The sequence below is a fragment of the Microtus pennsylvanicus genome, chromosome 17, assembly GCF_037038515.1.
Source record: "Microtus pennsylvanicus isolate mMicPen1 chromosome 17, mMicPen1.hap1, whole genome shotgun sequence".
NCBI classification, from domain to species: domain Eukaryota; kingdom Metazoa; phylum Chordata; class Mammalia; order Rodentia; family Cricetidae; genus Microtus; species Microtus pennsylvanicus.
The window spans coordinates 32584865-32604199 of NC_134595.1; the positions used below are offsets into that span (position 1 = coordinate 32584865).

Consider the following 19335-nt stretch of genomic DNA (forward strand, 5'->3'; position numbering starts at 1 on the left):
ATGAAATAATTACTGTTTTTATGGTTTTTCCTTAATTAGTGCCTTTTCAAATACACATTGGAAAGTTGCAGCTCTCTTTAGTTTAGCTGCATTTGGCAGTCATGGAGAATGAACTGACTCTCATCGTTCTAGGAGATGAACTGACACTGGGTGAAGCTGAAGTTGCTGATGGGGAAGATATCTTTGTATGGAATGGAGTAGAGGTAAGAAAAATGGCTGAAGAAATATTCATGATGATTTAGGGTGTTTGAAAATTCCGTTGAGAGGCTGGAGAGATGGCTCACTGGTTAAGAGCATTGCCTGCTCTTCCAAAGGTCCTGAGTTCAATTCCCAGCAACCACATGGTGGTTCACAACCATCTGTAATGAGGTCTGGTGCCCTCTTCTGGCCTTTAGGCATACACGCCAACAGAATATTGTATACATAATAATTAAATATTTTAAAAAAAAAAAGAAAAAGAAAATTCCGTTGAAAAGCTGGGGGTATAGCCTGGTTGGTAGAGTGCTTGCCTAGCATACAGAAAGCCTTGGACCAAGCCCAGTCCCCAGCACTACGTAAAACCAAGTATGATAGTCAGCACCCAGGAAGTAGAGGCAAGAAGATCAAAGTTCAAAGTTATCATTAGCTACATAGCAAGTTCAAAGCCAGCCTGGGTAACATGAGACTATGTCTCATTCCAAACAACAACAACAAAAAATGTCATTAAAATGAAATTTTATTCAGCTTGCAGTTATTCATTAGAAAATTATTGTAATGAACTTGGTGTAATGAACACATGTGATTCCAGCACCAGGGGAGCCTAAGACAGAAGAACTGCTTAAGTTGAAGGGCAGTCTAAACTACATAGTGAGTTTCAGGCCAGCCTAAGATATGTGTCTCAGAAATCATGAGGAGGTGCAAGGGGGAAACGGAGGAAAGGAAACTGCTGGACTGTTCAGTACTCTTGAGGTCCAGTCAGCAGGAGTTGTTAGAAAAAGAATATTTTGATGGCAGAGGAGGTGGTTCCATAGGTAAAGTGCTTGAGTACCTGGACCCATGTAAAGAAGCTAGGTGTGATGACATGCTCTTGTAATTCCAGCACTGAGGAGGTGGAGATGGACGTGGTACTGGGGCTACTGTCCAGCCAGCTTAGCCTACTTGGTGAGATCTAGGTTAGTGAGACTCCCTGTCTCAAAAAAGAAAAGAAAGGACACCCAAGATTTTCATCTTCTCTGCACACACATAACAGTAGTTTATTAAGCATCTCCATTTTACCAGACTGTATGTCACATGCTAGCTGCAGAGGTAAGTTAGTCAACAATGGCTTTCTTGTGTAAATAACTGCACCATAGTTGTACAGATGGGAAAGGGTGTGTCCAGCATTGCTAAGGTAGGGATGACAGAGAAATGAATGTTGTCCCAGAAAGGAGTGAGGAACATCTCAGCTTCTCTGTGTTTCCAGCAGCTCATCACCACCATTTGACAATTCATAAAGTTCTACCTTCAAGTCAGAAAAGATGAGTAAGAGAAATTTTCAGCATAAAATCCAAAGTCATTCTTTCAGTGCTTAAGAAGCAGTGTGAAACAAAAAACTATTTCAGTTGGGAAAATGCTGGTTGTGCTACAAGAACAGGCTTTTGCTGTGGTAGGGTGTTTTTTGTAATTTGGCAAACAAACTGCGCTAGTGCTTGTGCTGGTGTTGCAGGTTGGTGGCGTCCAGATTCAGACCGGTTCCGATTGTGAGCCTCTGCTGCTACACATTCTTCATCTAGAAACAAGTGGTGAAGGCTCCAAGTGTGAGCAGTTGGTGGAGTCGCCACATGTCTTTCCAGCTAACGCAGAAGTGGGCAGTGTGTTCACAGCCTTGGCCGTCCCAGTAGGCGTCATCCTCACAAACAGTGTGGAGTCTGAAGATGGGGAGTGCTGGACTACTATTCCCAAGGAAGACATGAAGAAGACATTCAGAGAACAGGGTCTCAGAAATGGAAGCTTAATTTTGGTTCAGGATTCAGACACTGATGATAACAGGTAGCTCACTGAAAAGAGAAAGGGGGGGTACTTACATTCTTTTTTTTAACTCTCTTTTTATTTATTCTATGTGTCTTTTACATCATGTGTCTTGATCCCATTCATTTTCTCATCCCTTCACATCTGCCCTCTGCCCCAAAATAAAAACAAAATTTAAGAGAAAAAAGTAAAAAGATTAAAAATCTCATCATAGCATCTGCAATGTGACACAGTGAGTCACACAGTAAACCGCTTTGTGCACACATCTTTACCTGCAAGTGTTCAGTGCAGAGTCATTGGTCTGGTTCAAGGCCTCTGGTTTCTATTACACTATTGATGCTAGGCCCTCACTGGGACTCCTCTTGGCTATCCTGTTGTTGCCCTGTGTTGCAGAGATCTTGCAACTTTGGGTCTGGTGCTCAGGTTTCTTCTTGTGCTCCAGCAGATCATAGATGGGGTAGATGTTGGGGCGGGCCAAGTCATAGCCCTGGTTCTGGGCCTGGGCAGCTTCAGGGTTGGTCCACCCACCAGGGGGAGAACTTTCAAAGATCCTAGTTACAGCACTACCCAGCAGAACCCAGGAGCTCTATTTTAGTGTTAATCATGAAGTGGTCCTTTATGTCTAGCCATTGTTACAGAATAATTTGTGAGTGTGCACATGCCATGCACGCATGCATAGACATCTACCTGTAGAAGTCAAAGGACAACTCTGGTGTTGGTAAAGGCTGTTTGTCAGGATTGTGTCACAGACACCTTTATCCATTCCTGCTGCACCATCCCCTGTTGCTTTGAGATAAGATCTCATGCACTATTTAGCTGAGGCTAGCCTTTAACTCCTGATCTACACGTCTCTACATCCCAAGTGCTGGCTGTAACCAGTTCTAGCTCCTAAAAACTATATTAAGGAATACTTGGGTTGTATAACATATATATCTGTTATAGAGATGTCCCTGAGTAGTAGATATGGTCTCAATTACTTGTCTATAACACAAAAATCCTATCAAATGAGTTCTGATTGTGTTATAAAACTAAAAGTCCATTCTCACAAGGAAAAAAATTCATAGGACAATGCAGGCTTTCCTTGTGGTCTTCTCCATGACTTTTGGGAGCCATCTAGTCTTCCCAAAGGGACAGTTGCCCTGAAAAATGCCCCTGGATTCTGAATTTGAAGCCCTGAAACACTTCACCTCCTTGTTCCCATGCTCATGTCAGTGTGTTTCTGTGGTCAGTGTGAGGTGCTGAGAAGCAGAGCCTTGTGGCTCTTGTGGTCCATTTGTCTCTGTTACCTTTCAGGAGAGGCATCCCTTTTCCCTGGCTCACTTATAGGAGAGTGAATCATGTGCTCTTTATAAAAGCCAGTCTTCATTTAGTCAGACTGGGGAGATGAAGTAAGAACATCAGTGATCCTGGACCACTGCTGACTGTGCATCTTTGGTCACTGTTAGTGTCTGATGACTTCCTTTTCTTCTAATTGAAATCATGTTGGGAGGATTTGTATCTTTTTAAGCATACTAATAATCATCTTTTTGATAGATGGCTTGTCCTGCTTTCCCCACATGTATTTGTAGACTCTATAAGGCTCGTTTGAAGGCTTCCTCCTTATGGATGTGGGCATCATCATTTGCCCAACTGTTCCTGAGTGAAGTGGTATGATCCGCTGGTAGGGACAAGTATGCAGTCGGCTGCCTAGATTGTTTCCCAGTTTACCATCTGACCAACAGTGTGAGCTTAGACAAGATATCTCTCCTATCTGCTCAGTTTCTTCCATAAGATGAGGTGATAACTAGTACCCACTTAGAGTGGAAGGACTGAAGAGTTAAGTGGTCACACATAGCAAGTGCTAAGTGTGGTGACATCTTTGCCATCATTATCCTCCTCCAGTTGTCCACTACTGTAAGGTAGTCTTCAGAAGACATTCTAAAACTTAGTTTATCTTCTGAGGTAGGGGTATCAGAATGCAGTAACTGGAATAATGAGTAGAAATGTGTTTGGGGCAATAAAGTACCATGATCAAGGCAATTTATAAAAGAAAATCCTTAATTTGAGGCTCATGGTTCCAAAGAGTTAGAGTCCATGACCAGCATGGCAGACAGACAGGCATGGCCCTGGAGTAGCAGCTGAGAGATTAACAATCTTCTCCACAACGAGACAGAGAGAGAAACTGGGAACTATGTGGGCTTTTACAGTCTCAAACTTGTCCCCAGTAACACACCTCTAACAAGACCACACTTCCTAATCGTTCCCGAATATTTCTACCTATAGGGACCATTCTCATTCAAACCACTACGTTCCCTAAAAGCCCTTCTGCTAGCCCATGTTTTTCTTCTTCCCATAGGAAGGTTTTGTTAGGATAAGATACTTTACTGCCAGTTGCTAACATAAAAAAGAAAATTCAAGGGGCTGGAGAGATGGCTGAGAGGTTAAGAGCATTGCCTGCTCTTCCAAAGGTCCTGAGTTCAATTCCCAGCAACCACATAGTGGCTCACAACCATCTGTAATGGGGTCTGGTGCCCTCTTCTGGCCTGCAGGCATACACACAGACAGAATATTGTATACATAATTAATAAATAAATAAATACTAAAAAAGAAAAAGAAAATTCACTGGGCAGTAGTGTTGCATGCCTTTAACCCCAGCACTTGGGCAGCAGAGGCGGGCTGAGATCTCCGAGTTTGAAGCCAGCCTGGTCTACAGATTGAGTTCCAGGATAGTCAGGGCTACACAGAGAAACCCTGTCTCAAAACAAAACAACTCTTCAATGAAATACAGACATATGATGTGTATGACTATATATATGTGTCACTTTTTTTGCACTGTAGGTCTACACATATATACAGCTGCTCTACTGTTAAATTAAATCCAGATCCCAATGGGTGTGCTTTTAATAATCTTCTAACACTACCTTAGTGCTTCCTAGTAGGCAGACAACAGTTGACCGTTCTTTTATACAAGTGTCCCTTGAAGCCAGGTGTTAGTAGTACATGTCTGTCATTCCAGCACTTGAGATTGTAGGCCAGTCTTTTTTTTTTAATTTATTTATTCATTAAGGATTTCTGCCTCCTCCCCGCAACCACCTCCCATTTCCCTCCCCCTCCCCCGATCAAGTCCTCCTCCCTCATGTGCTCGAAGAGCAATCAGGGTTCCCTGACCTGTGGGAAGCCCAAGGACTGCCCACCTCTATCCAGGTCTCCTAAGGTGAGCATCCAAACTGTGTAGGCCAGTCTTGACTACATGGTGAGTAGAAGGCCAGCCTAGACTGCCTCAGACCTTATCTCAAAAAAAAAAAAAAACAATAATTAGCCTTGAAAGCAAGCACAGATCATTTAACTTGGGATTCGAGACATGAGAACCAGTTTTTATAGATTACTGCCTGATATTACACTAAAATGGTAGCTGATACTATGGCAGCAAGTCAGTAGAATGTGGTCCCTTTTCTTTAGTCATTTTAAGAGAAACATGCTAGTTTAGAAAAGTGATGCCCAGGGAAAGTGTTTTGTAAGGACTCACTCTTTCAATGTCCTTCTTCTTTTACTTACAGTTTGTTGCCCAGACAAGGGAGATGGACCTCCAGTGTGGATGAGCTCAACTGGCTCCAAGTGAAAAATTTCTGCCAGTTAGAATCTGAAGAGGAGCAGGTTCAGATAGCCGTGACCACACACACAGTGAGTAGATGGCCATTAGCCTGGCTGGCCGTGTCTGGCAACAGTTTATGAAAGAGTCAGTCTTTCAGAACAGCTGTATCAATAGACGTCTTTAAGTCTTACTGCCTTTATTACTGCGTATTTACTCATATCAGCCAGTGGCCTGTTTCAGAACAGTATGTGTTCTTTTAAACACCTAAGCCTAGAAGTCTACAGCTAGAATGTGGGGCTCGCCTTGGTGGCTCTTGGAATCCTCTTGATTTGATAAACACAAAGCGCTATTGTCAAGGACTTTCTTTGCATTGTTTAAAGCACATATGTGTATGTGTAAATGCATATTTGTTATTTTTGGTTTTTGTGTTGCCAAGTTTTCATTTTTATCCTAAGTTACTCTATATATACACATTGTCCTAACTAAAACCAACTGCCCTTATAAGGTATTCCTCCCGCTTCATTTGAAGACTATACTTCTAATTTTCTTAAAAATAATCTCAGGTTATTTATTTATTTACTTTTTTAATTTATTTTTTTAACTTATTTTTTTATTTTGGTTTTTTGAGACAGGGTCTCTCTATGTAGTCCTAGCTTCCTGGAACTTCCTATATAGACCAGGCTGGTCTCAGACTCACAGAGATCTACCTGTCTCTGTATCATGAGTGTTGATATTAAGGGCATGTGCCACCATACCTGGGTAGGAAGCATATTTTTATATTGTTATTAGAATATTAATGATTTTTTCTATAGCAAAGTAAAAGAAACTAAGTTATTTTCTTTTATATAATTTTATAATCTCTTTAAAGTTTTTTCCTTTACATGCTTATTTTAGGTACAGGCAAGCATGTGGAGGTCAGAGAACAACCTGGAAGTTGGCTCTCTCTCTACTATGCAGCTTCCTAGGATCAAACTCAGGTCATTAGGCTTGACAGCAGATACTATCCCCCTGGAGCCTTCTTGCCAACCCTTGACATTATAATCTCTAAAGGAGCATTATGCTCATTGATATTCTTAGAAGAACAATGTAGGATCAGTGCACACTAGTCCTAAGTATCTGATCCTAAGTAGAAAGTCTTGGTGATATCCTTTGTCACTTGAGTCTCTGCTGCTTGGCACCATGTGGGTTCTGGTGGAGGGTCAGGTACATGTTTTCTGACATCACTTTTACCTCTAAGTTTTACCAGCATTCAATGCCCTAGGGGATATTGGCCTAAAGTGAGCTAAAAAGAAAAAAGAATCTAAAAGTAATTTGAGTACAAGCCATAGTCATTTTTACCCTGTGTTCTGGGGGCCCAGATCCGTAGTCCCCACTGTGAGGAATGGGCCTGTCCACTATTTTTATTTCTTGGCTTTTACAGGTGAGTGGTTGTCTGTTTATTGCTTTCTGGTGAGACCTGTTCCTTCCATTTCCCATGGTATCCTTTTGTTAACATCAGTTTGATGAAAACCTAACAGTTAGGATCTGTTCTGAGCTTTTGCTTTCAATCTTACAGAACAACGTCAGGGTTGGCTAAAAAAAGGTAGACAAAACAAATGTCAGATAATATTGCAAATTATCTCTGTGTATACACACTGATAATCTTCATTTTCATCATTTTCATCTCCATCCATTCAACCTATGCACAGTCATTAATTTATTTCTCTATTTTAGGTGGTGTTTGATATTCGAATTAAAGCCATTAAGGAATTAAAATTAATGAAGGAACTAGGTAATCATTTCTGTTTGCTTTTTAGCTAGCTTAATTTAATTTTTTATTGAAAAATATTGAAGAGTACAAAAAAATAATGAAATCTCTCATACCTACCACCCAAAATGGACAAATGTTAATATTTTTTCATGTGTTTGTTTTTAATTGAAACATAAAAAATGTCCTGTGTCCTTCTCCCTTCCTCCCCCTTCCTTATACCTTTCTCCCATCTGACTCATATGTATTCATAATGTTCTATATATTATACACTTAGGTCTACTTATATGTTTATATAAATTTTATAGTGGGAAGTATACAAATTCACTGCTCATTTAGAGTTCAATTTTAATGGCTTCATTGAGATATAATTTAGATAGCATAAAATCCATTCATCTTGAGTATGTAATTCAGTGACAGTCAGAAGTGTATGAATGTAGAAGATCACAGTGCAGTTTTGGAACATCACTCCAGAAACATCCACAGGCTTTTTGTGTCTGTCAGTTCACTTTGTGGACATCTCATATAAATGGATCCACATGGTTCATAGACTTTTGTGTCTTACTTCTTGTTTAGCACACTAGTCTTTGAAGTCTGTCCATTATTTAGAATATTCCAACAGTTTGTCCCCTGTTGTACTGACTGCCACTCTTCCGTTGTAAGGATGGCCACATTTCATTAGCCTTTGGAGTAATGCTGTTGTACACACTTGGACACTCGTCTTCCTGTAGACATTTGCTTTCAAGGTTCCTGGATAGATTTACAACATTATAATACTGACAGTCATCTGGCAAATTTATGTTTAGTTTTATTAGAAACTGCCATACAGTCTCTGAAACATTTACCATTAGTAAATTAGTATTACTAATTTTCAAAGCAGTAGTGTGTCAGGGTTACAGTTTCTCAAAGTCTTTGCTAATGTTTGTGATTGTTCCTTTTCATTATCCATTTACTAAGTATAAATGGGTATCTCATTAAATGCAAGAATTCAAAATTAATATGTAGGAATCCATTGAACTTTTATTTGTCAACAGCAGAAACAAAATGGATATCACAATCAAGAAAACTTTATTTATTTATTTTTAATTGATATTTATTGAGCTCTATGTTTTTCTCTGCTTCTCCCCTCCCCTTCAACTCTTTCCCAAGGTCCCTATCCTCCCAATTTACTCAGGAGATCTTGTCTTTTTCTATTTCCCATGTAGATTAGATCTGTGTATGTCTCTCTTAGGGTCCTCATTGTTGTCTAGGTTCTCTGGGGTTGTCATTTATGGGCTGATTTTCTTTGCTTTATGTTTAAAAAGCACTTATGAGTGAGTACATGTGATAATTGTCTTTCTGGGTCTGGGTTACCTCACTCAAAATGATGGAAAACTGTATTCGGGTTTTGTTTTGTTTTGAATAGGGTCTCCCTATATAACTCAGGATGGCCTGGAACTCAAAATCTCCTATGTAGCCAGCCCCCTAAGTGTTAGAATTACAAGTGCTTGCCCTGATGTGCTTACCAAAAAACAATAATAATAGCATAAAATATCAAAAATATATTTGGGAAAATATGTGCAGGATCTATATTGTGGGAACTAGAAAACATGTGGAAAGGAACTAAAGAACAACGCATGAGTAAATGGAGCAGGGTGCCATGCTCACAAATCAAAAGACACCATGTCGTTAGGAGCTTATCTCCCTAGAGTCGGTGTGTTCCCACTCAGTATCATTAGCAGTTTTAGTTTTTAGACGGTATTTTCATGAAAATATAAAGAATTGAAAGTAACCAGGTGTGTTGGCGTTCAAAAGAGTTCCACAGTAGCCCAGAAATGGACTATAACAAAGGTTTATTTATCTGGGGATACACTCACAGAAAGAGTAGCGATCCGCAGTCCTCTGCATGTGCCGGGAACTGGAACCAAACCCAGCAGCCAAGAGACCCGCACGTGCTTTTCGTCTGTATTTATAGTTCATGAGACCACGCCCAACGTGGGCAGATATCTGAAAGGCTATTGGCTGAAGGAGTTCCCACAGCACAGGCGTGATTAGTCTCAGCACTTGGGAGACAGAGGCTGATGGATCTCCATGAGTGCATGGTCAACCTGGCCTAAATATAACAAGTTCTAAACCAGTCAGGGCTTCATGGTGAGACATTGTCTCAAAAACTGCAACAACAACAAAAGCCCTAAAGTAGCCATAACAGCGTTGAGGAAGTGCTATAGTGTATGACCTCAAGACTTACTCTTCATCATGTCTGTTGGTGTCTGGAAAGATGCATAGAACATATTGATGTGTGTAACCCACTTTTATGTACAATGGACAAAGAATAGTTTTTGCGCCTTTAAGGCTGAGTTTCGAGAAGAAACCAGTGTACTATACACAAATTATGAATCATTTGGCTTCTATATGAGCAAAAAGAACTTCTTTTTTACCCTCCATCTTATAAAATATTAACCTGAAATCAATATAGAACCAAATGATAAAACTGAAAAGAATAAAATTTCTTGGAGAAAACATGCAAGAAAATCTTGGTGACTTTACTATATGGAAAGGATTTTTTTTTAAGCACACTCAAACCATAAGGAAAAGAAATACAGAAAAAAATGTAAATTATCCAAAGTAGCCACAAGTTCTCTTCAAAGGACATTTGAAAAAGCAAGCTATGAACTAGGAGAAAAAATTATAAAACATGTTTAGACTTGATACAGAGTTTACAGAAAGTACTTGTAACCCAGAAGACATCCCAGCCCAATTTGGGGAGACCTGCCTGTGAGGGAAGGATATTGTCAGTAGCCACTAGAGGGAAGTCATGGCACCTGTACATAGGTAAACATCCAATTCCAGTGAAACCAATGGTGGAGTTCCTGTGTGCAGGGATATAAAGTGCTGTATTCTCTTTGGAAAACTTAAGATTTGTTTTTGTTTGGTTGCTTTTGTTTGCTTGTTTTTTATAAATGCAAACATTTACTTACCAATTCTATTTCTAGATATTCCCTGGAGAAAAGGTAAAACATAGAACCTTCTAAAAACATAAATGAGAGTGGTGGTGGCACACGCCTTTAATCCCAGAACTCTGGAGGCAGAGGCAGGAGCAGGGACAGGGAGATCTCTAAGTTTGAGGCTAGCCCGGTCTACAGAGTGAGTTCCAGAACAGCCAGGGGCTGCACAGAGAAAGAAACTCTAACTTAAAAAAAAAGGCAAGAGCCGGGCGGTGGTGGCGTATGCCTTTAATCCCAGCACTCTGGAGGCAGGCGGATCTCCGTGAGTTCGAGACCAGCCTGGTCTACAAGAGCTAGTTCCAGGACAGGCTCCAAAACCACAGAGAAACCCTGTCTCTTAAAAAACAAACAAACAAAAAAAGGCAATATCATAACCCTAAACTAGAAACAGTCCACATCTGTGAGTAAGCAAACTACTGCAGCTAGTCAGGGACACTGCTGTCTGCAGAACACCACTCACCGCACACAGCCTGAAAGGAGATCTACACAAGCAAATATGAACTATGTTTCTACACAGGCGGTGTTTTAGAAACCCAGAGTTTAAGCTACAGTCACAGAAGCAGATGTGGGGGCTGACTGCAGAGTAGCATGGGGGAATTTGAGGATAACACAGCTGGGTGTGAGTGTGTATATGTTTATCAAGCTCTTTGGGTTGTGCTCCTAGACTAGATAATATGTGAGTGTAAGTAAAAATACATCATAAGATTTATCAAAGGCATATGGTTTATTAAAGAATACTGGCTCAACACTGTGCCCAGTAACTGACTTCCTCATCTTGACACATTTTCTCCCTCCACTTCATGTCTCCTGCAGCGAAGGATCCTCTCCACTTTATGAGCTAGACCCTGCTCTCTGTCAAAGCTCCTCTGCTTTTCCCTACCCTAAAGCTATCTCTGTGGCACTTACAGTCGGGGCCTGCCTACCTGTGACCCCATTTGTCACCACTCTGTTTATTCACAGCAAACGGTGCAGACTGCTTTGTGAGTCCCTTGCACAATCTCTCGTCTACCTGGAGACTCCAAGCTTTGATCTCTGAACTTTCTTGCCTTTTCACTCTTACCTTCTAACTTGAGCTGTTCATTCATTCTTAGCTTAAACATTTTCTTCTCTTTCTGATCTTGCAGCCTCAGTCTTTTGCTTCACCCATAGCACCCTGTACTCTGCAAACTGCCTTTTATTTGTGCCGTTACCATCCACCTCTCCCATTAGATGAGGCTCTGTGAGGGCAGAGTCCATGGTGTCGGGCTTACCTCTGTATCATAGCTTCTAGCCTAGTGCCCTGGCACAAAACACATAGAAAATACTTGAGTAAAAATGAAAGCTAGTTGTCTTTGTTTGTAACTGAGATGAGGGCTTGTCTTGCTATGTTGCCCTGCTTCAACCTTGTATTTCTGGGCTTAAGCAACCCTCCTGCAGTAGGCCAAGTTGCTGACATGCAGTATCATACCCAGCCGGGACTGAAACAAATGATTTTGAAAATATAGTATTTAAAACCTACTTTTTAAATTAGGAAAGTACTTTTATCTACTTCTTTATCAAGAAATTTGTACTTAGCCGGGCGGTGGTGGCGCACGCCTTTAATCCCAGCACTCGGGAGGCAGAGACCAGTGGATCTCTGTTAGTTCGAGGCCAGCCTGGTTTACAAGAGCTAGTTCCAGGACAGGCTCCAAAGCCACAGAGAAACCCTGTCTCGAAAAACCAAAAAAAAAAAAATTGTACTTAAAATGTATTCCAGCTTCATAACAGCATAGTATACAAGATAGAAATCGGGAGTCTCAGGAAGAAAATGTGTTTTCACTCTAAGGAAGTTAGACCATTTTAAGCCTGTGCCATTCTTGCACATTCAGAAGTCTTGGCAGGCCTTCCTTCTAAGTTCACTCCTTGCTTTGTAAGAATTCATTTTAGACCGAAAAGCTTAGTCTTTCCTCAGGATCAGGAGTCTGCATCCTCAGCAATGCATGCTGGCCTCGTGCATTTGCTAGGGATATTTGAAATGCAGGTGCTCTGCTTTGCACACTTGCAGTTTGCTTGAATGTCAGGTAAATCGTTCAGATTTCAGTGTCTTTGGCTAAAGCATAACCAGTTACTACTCTGCGTGTGCAAATGAGACCAGTCACACCCCGCCTTTCAAGTCCAGGGGTGATTGGCTAGTGCATGTCTCATTCGTTTCTACACACACACAGTAAAGTGTGTAGTTCCGTTACCTCTTCTCCCAGCTATTAGCTTATCTGACATCATATAAGAATTGATCATGAAAGAAAGCACCCCAAGAAACTGAAGTCACCATATAGAAGCAGCTGCTCTCCACAAGAATAGTGACATAGCTGTCACTAAAGGCTCCAGACATGCAGCAATGGAACTTGTGAAAGTAAACTTAGTGACGTCACTATGTGAGGATGGTAGTTGTGACAAAAGTGCAAAAATATCCCAGAGGAAATGATGTTGGAGAAAGACTTCACATTGAAAGAGCTCTCAGAGTTATTTCCTGACATTAAACATAGAAATAATCCTAGGAGCAGAGCTCAACTCTGAAGTCCGAGCATTTGCCAAGGAGCAGGAAAACTGCTCCTGCCCCACCACCAGCTGCCCCCGAGGGGACAGCAGCTCTTGTCCACATTCTGGGCCTGTTTTCCGGGTTTTGTTTTGGAGACAAGGTCTCACTCTGTAGCCCTGGTGGGCCTGGAATTCACTATCTATAGGCTGGCTTCAGGTTTTCAGCAGTTGTCCCTCCTGCCTCTTTCTCCCAAATTCTTATAGTAGGGTGTGTACCACCACACCCTGCTTTAGATCAGTGCATTCTGCAGGGCAGAAATGCTTAGCCGTTTCTAGTGTTATAAATGTATATTCGTCATTTTACTGTGTTTCTTTTCCTAATATATATATTAGAATTAAAAACCTTAGAATTTTTAATGTTGGGGGAAAACATGCTAAAGTCATTGGCTAGTTGTAATTTTCTCACTGAACCATTTATTTAGTATTTATATAGTCCTGTATGACTGCGAAGGCTAACCACATATGAGGCTTTTTTTTTGGGGGGGGGGGTGGAGAGATCTGTTTTGTTTTGTTTTGAGACAGCATCTCATTGTGTAACCAAAGCTGGCCTTGAATCCATGACCCTTCTTCCTTGACCTCCTGAGTGAACCCTGAGATTACAGACATATTATAAAGCCACTATATTCATCCAAAGTTTTGCTTTTTGAGGACCGGGGGTTAGCCTATTGTACTTCTTGTAATTAATGTAGTAAAACATTGCTTTAGAGCTCTTTGTTTAGTAGTAAACCACCTTTTTTTCATTCGCAGCTGAGAACAGCTGTTTGAGGCCCATTGATAGAAACGGGAAGCTTCTTTGTCCAGGTAAATCTTGGCAGCTTTCAAAGACCAGCAAGTTGTCATGCAGAACACGTGTGACAGTAAACAATGGTGTCGATACCTCACATTCCTAAGTTATCTTTGGGAAACTGACTTATGGACATATTCCCATCCAGATATCATAGCCATTACAGAAAGCCTTACACCGTTTCTGTTTTCCTAAGTAAAAACTCTTTCAGATGTCCCAGTCCTTGGTGTAGTCACAGTATAATCTAAGGATCTTCATTACTTGACGTCTTAATCTTTGCGCGTTTACTCCATTGTGACACCAGTTTTGACTAGAGTCCTTGCTTCTCACTTTTCTGACCCGCCTTGTCGTCAGACCTGATTCAGTCTCAGACGAATCTAATGACTGGTGGCGCTCAGTTGTCACAGCTTTAAATGCGGATGAAGCCAGTCCATTGTGCACATTTTTAATGCCTATAAACAAGTCTTTGGCCAAGTTATGTTAAGTATGAATCATGTTTCTTAATATTGTGGTCCAAGATAATAAGAGTGCTGTAGAAATGTGGAAATTAGACATAACTACTGTACATGTGATACTTTCACATGAAGCACAACTCACCTTTTTCTCCCAATATTCTATTCTTTAGAGTGTGTATAAAAATCTAATAATGGTGTGGGGGTGCTGGATGGAACCAAGGGCCTTCCCCGGGATAAGTACAGACTCTTCTACTGAGCTACAGCCCAGCCTTGATCCTCTTGGCAGCCTTGACCCTCTTGGCTTTTTAAAGAAAATAATGTCATTTTGCTAAGAGAGATAGGAATTCAAAATAGTCACTTGGTTATCAATTTTCCTCATAGTACCAGATGCTTGTACTTTGGAGGAAGCAGAGGTGGAAATGGGGAGTTCCTTGGGACTGTGTCTGGGAAAAGCACCGACTTCCTCTCAGGTACAGTAAATAAAGCTCAGCAGAAGAGAGTCTGCCCTTGCTCGAAAGTTACATTTAATGCTCCAGGAATGTTGTTTTTCTGTAAAAAGTTACTTTAAATTTCCTTAAATTTTTATATTATTAGACTACATATATAATTTCCTTTTGAAACAAAAAATACTATTCCAAAGCATATTTCTGAGGTTCCTTTATAGTTGAGGGGACTGTGTAAGGTTGAGTGGCCACCAGTTTGAACAAGTATATGTTATAAATACTGGGCGTAAGGGAGTTTTGCAGGAATGTGATAGTTGTGTACCAGTTTCCCTCACCCTCATCCTCTTCAACATCCCACAAAGTGGACCCCTTGCCAGAAACTGCCTAGATAAGAAGTTATTATTACCATTGCTCCATTACTACCTGAATCAAGGCCGTGGACTTTGATCTTGTTCCCTGTGACTCCTGGATCCATCTTATGACTTTCCCAACCACTGCCCTTCAGTCTGCATTCCTTGGAATGCTAGCAGGCATGACAGTGACAAGTGAGGTAGATTAAAATGGTAGGGACATTTGTTAGGAGTCCACTGCTCATAAGTAGCATTTATTTTTGCTTTCAGAACCTGCATGTTTTTACAGTGTTGTGTTAAACCCAGGACCTTAAGAATGCTAGGCAAGCACTGTTCTCCCACCACTGAGATTTTTATTAATGCTCCGTGGACATTTGGCTTTACTTTTTGGGAAATAAATAATAGACTTGTAGAATATTTCTATTCATGGGAAATTATTTTCTCACTTCTGTCTTGCTCATAGCTGTTCCTGTTTTTTGCTCTGGGGACTGACATTCATCCCGGGGCAGAGATGGAAGTCATAGTAGAAGAAACGCTCTCAGTGAAAGATGTGAGTAATTACTGTGGGCTTGGAGATCATGGTATCCTGTGCCAGGTTCTGGAAGTCATGAGCTGAGGGCTTACACAGTATACTTCCGGGATTTGTTTGTGCTCGTTAGAGGCGATTCAGAAGACTGGTGAACCAGCTGGGACTTTAAATAAGATTGTTACTGTCACTTTTTACTTTTCTGATTATCGATAATACTATAGACATTTGAGCTATGCAGACAGGGTGGCACACACCTGCAATCCCAGCACTTAGAAGGTGGAAGAAGCATCTTCATCTACATAGGAGTTCAAGCCTGCGTGACAGAAAACCCTGTTTCAAAACAGCAAGAAATGGATTTAAAAGAAAAATACTAAAATCCTTTACTGTCTCCTAACCCACTACTATTAACATTTTGATACATTTTCTACTTAAAATACATTAAAAAATCACACAGCAGGGTTGAGTGTTTTTATATGTTTATGTGTGTTGAAAAACAAATGAATAATTGTATTGGTTTTATTAAGAATAAAGATTTTCAGTAAGCCTACACTCCTGTGTTTGAACTAGAAAAGTCTGAGCAGACTGCATCTGTTTTCTGTTAAAACATATATTTCTTGTTTCATTCCCTGTCACAGTTTACAATCCCTGAGCATCTTGGCCTCAGCAAGAAGCCCCAGCATTCAGGGGATAGCTGCTAGACTTAGCTACTTGGTTCTAGAAGGAAGAACCAGAACATTCTGGAGTAAGGGCTGGTTCTCGTGTAGGTCAGGAAGCTCTATGACAAGCTGCAGCATGTCTTCACAAAAGACAGTGGAGCTGCTGTAGAGCCTGAGGTTCGCTTGTCAGAGTGGGACAGTTGAACTTCAGGGAGAATAACTAAAGTTCTATGGAAGGAAACTTACAAAAATTTAGAAAGGTGTTTGAAGAGGAAAAAAATTAAACAAGGCGTACTCTAATCCAGACACTCAGGAGGCTGAAGCAGAAGTATTGCAAGTCTGAGGCAGCCTGGGCTACATAGTGAGGGCCAGGCTAGGCAGGGTTACACTGCAGGAACCTACTACCTATATAATACATGGAGTCCACATGCTCACATAATGCAGGCTCTACAAGAAAATAACTGGTTGCCTGGCCTGTAGTAGAATGCTAGGGACCAAAAAGATCAGACATGTGTTCCACTTTCCTTCTTAAACTGGAACTCGAGTCGCTGACAATGCAAAGCTGCATTTCGCTTCTCTTTCTCTTAGGTAATGTCACCCAAACTTTGATCTTTTGAATAAATTTGGTTTAGGAGTGTTTTTCCTTAGGAAGTTGGGTGTTATTTTTTTTTAATATTTATTTATTTATTATGTATACAATATTCTGTGTGTATGTCTGTAGGCCAGAAGAGGGCACCAGACCTTATTACAGATGGTTGTGAGCCTCCATGTGGTTGCTGGGAATTGAACTCAGGACCTTTGGAAGAGCAGGCAATGCTCTTAACCACTGAGCCATCTCTCCAGCCCGGAAGTTGGGTGTTATTAATTATGCTTTTGTTTTCTTTAATCTTCAGCAAGTGTCTGATGTTTTACATTGTGCTGTGAGATCATGGCCTCTGTAGTTCTTTCCTGTGAGTTTGTGTGGAATTTCCTGGGTGTTAGTTCAGGCTGATCTCTCTTTGTAGGATTCCTAAGCGGTTGTGTACCCAAAACTTGGTCATGTGTACCCTGTCTGTCCTTTTAAGAAGTCAGTGAATTCAATGTCTGGTTTGGTCTGCATTGCTGGTTTCTTAACCCTTAGTGGTTAGAATTACAAGTGCACACCACCTAATAGGCCTAGTGTTGTGAACAGAACTCTAAAGTCCTGGTTGCAAGTGGCAGAAACTATTTCCCCATCTGGATTGGCCTTAACTCCTAGAGGAGAGCTAACTTGCAAATCACCGAAATTCTGTGTTTTTATCCAAGAACAACAAAGTATAGAATCAGACTTTGAGTCCTGGGCTCAGAATCCAGGTTTCTCCTCATACTATGTAAATCAGAAACAGAAAACTAACATTGAAGGTAATTATTTCTTTTTTACAGTGTTTAAAGATAATGCTGGAGAAGTCAGGTCAGCAAGGTGAGTGATTCCCCTGATAATATAATCTTATCCGCATACTCTAAAACAGTTGTCTAAAAGCTTCATGATGAATTCTCAAGCTTCCTTCCTTCTGTGGGAGCTGTAAAAAAATATTTTACAGAGTGTGAGGAAAAAGCAACAGCTTAAATTTTGTTAGTACATACCAAATTCTCCTGGTTCTTATTCGCATACTAAAAGTAGTGGCAGATTAGTGCTCAGTGAAGATGATTAACATTAGGTTGAGCAAAGCTGAAGGAGAGAGAAAGCTAAGGTTTCTACCACCGGGACTGTCCAGGCAGGTCTTTTACTGATGTTTTTAAAAATCACAGTAATTCAAAATTTAATTGTACCATGTTTATTTCAATATTTTGTGTTACAAATTAGAAAATATAATACAAATGAAGAAAATAGTAAGTAGAAGAAAATTCAAAGTATCAGTAAGCTTGGCAGGTACCCTGCTGCTCTTTGGAGTGCTCTCCTGGCCTCAGGCTTCTCTATAGGCAGAAGTCCTGGCTGTCTTGGGAGGGAAGTTAATCTACTCTCAATGCAAGGCATTTGTTTATCCTCAGCAGCAGTGCTACAGCATAAGGATCTCCACCTAGTCTCCAGTTTGGCATGAGGAAGCTTCAAAGAGGCTTCAAAAAGCTAGAAGATAATTCCTAGACATTCATTGGGGAGCATTTCTCTGTTTTGAGAACCCAGCTTCTTGTCATTGTGCAGTGCAGTGAAGAGATGGTGTTTGCTTGTAACTCATTAGTGAATTTTTTTTTTCCCCGAGACAGGGTTTTCCCATATAGCCCTGGCTGTCCTGGAACTCAGAGCTCCACCTGCCTCTACCTCCCGAATGCTGGAATTAGAGGCGTGCGCCACCATTGCCAAGCTCATTAATGGTTTTTTTTAAAGATATTTAGATTAATTTTTTTAAATTAGTTTAAGGGCCCAGGGTGCCCCCCCCATCTCTATATTCCCAGCATTTGAAGGCAGAGCAGGAAAATCAAAACTTGTAAGCCCCTGGGCACCATGGCACACGCCTTTAACCCCAGTACTGGAAGCATAGGCAGATGGATCTCTGTGAGTTCCAGGCCAGCAAGGATATGTAAAGAGTCCCTGTCTCAAAAAGCAAACAAAACTTCTAGGCAACATAGCAAAACCTTGTCTCAAAGCAAGACCTGATGATGCATCTCAGTGGTAGAGTACTTCCCTAGCGTGTTCAAAGCCCTTGATTTGATCCCCTACCCTCCTGCCCCTACCCACCCTAAAAAGAGGAAAGGAAGAAGAAGTTAGTTGACAAATCTTAACTGTGGTTAAACCAGTGCTAATAGCTAACCAGGTTCTTACAAAAAAAAAAAAGGGTATGTAGAGAGTCAAACATGGGCTCTTATTTACCTTCAAGTGACTATTCCTTTGCCTGGTCAGTATATTTACTTATCAACATTACTATTATTTTATTTTTTTAAAGATTTGTTTATTTATTATGCAGTGTTCTGCCTGCATATACGCCTGCAGGCCAGAAGAGGGCACCAGATCTCATTACAGATGATAGTGAACCACCATGTGGGTGCTCGGAATTGAACTCAGGACCTCTGGGAGAGCAGCTAGTGCTCTTAATTGTTGAGCCATCTCTCCAGCCCCATTGCTATTCTTTTAATAACCAGGGTTTTTGACTTCCCCATTCAATATTTTCCCCACAGAAAAGAAATGATTTTTTAAAAAGAAACTGTCATTTCACTAGTGTAACTGGTCTACTGAGAAAGAGAACGCAGGTCAAAGTGTATTTAACATTTGTAAATACCCACATCCACTTCTTCAACATGCCTTTCAGGAAGTACTGTTTTCATT

The 19335-nt window shown here is 40.8% G+C and overlaps 1 protein-coding gene across 5 annotated transcripts in view; it reads left to right on the forward strand.

Moving 5' to 3' along the window:
* Usp40 (ubiquitin specific peptidase 40) overlaps window positions 1–19335 on the forward strand; it is an 80717-nt gene that overhangs the window by 45827 nt on the left and 15555 nt on the right. For all 5 annotated transcript variants that reach the window (XR_012908163.1, XM_075951290.1, XM_075951291.1 and 2 more), the window contains 8 exons: window positions 133–203; window positions 1685–2007; window positions 5523–5646; window positions 7271–7328; window positions 13589–13642; window positions 14462–14550; window positions 15337–15423; window positions 17460–17496. Coding sequence is in view for 4 of the 5 variants with exons in the window: in XM_075951290.1 (XP_075807405.1) it covers window positions 133–203; window positions 1685–2007; window positions 5523–5646; window positions 7271–7328; window positions 13589–13642; window positions 14462–14550; window positions 15337–15423; window positions 17460–17496 (843 nt within the window). In the remaining variant the exon portion in view is untranslated. The remainder of the gene's footprint in view (window positions 1–132; window positions 204–1684; window positions 2008–5522; window positions 5647–7270; window positions 7329–13588; window positions 13643–14461; window positions 14551–15336; window positions 15424–17459; window positions 17497–19335) is intronic.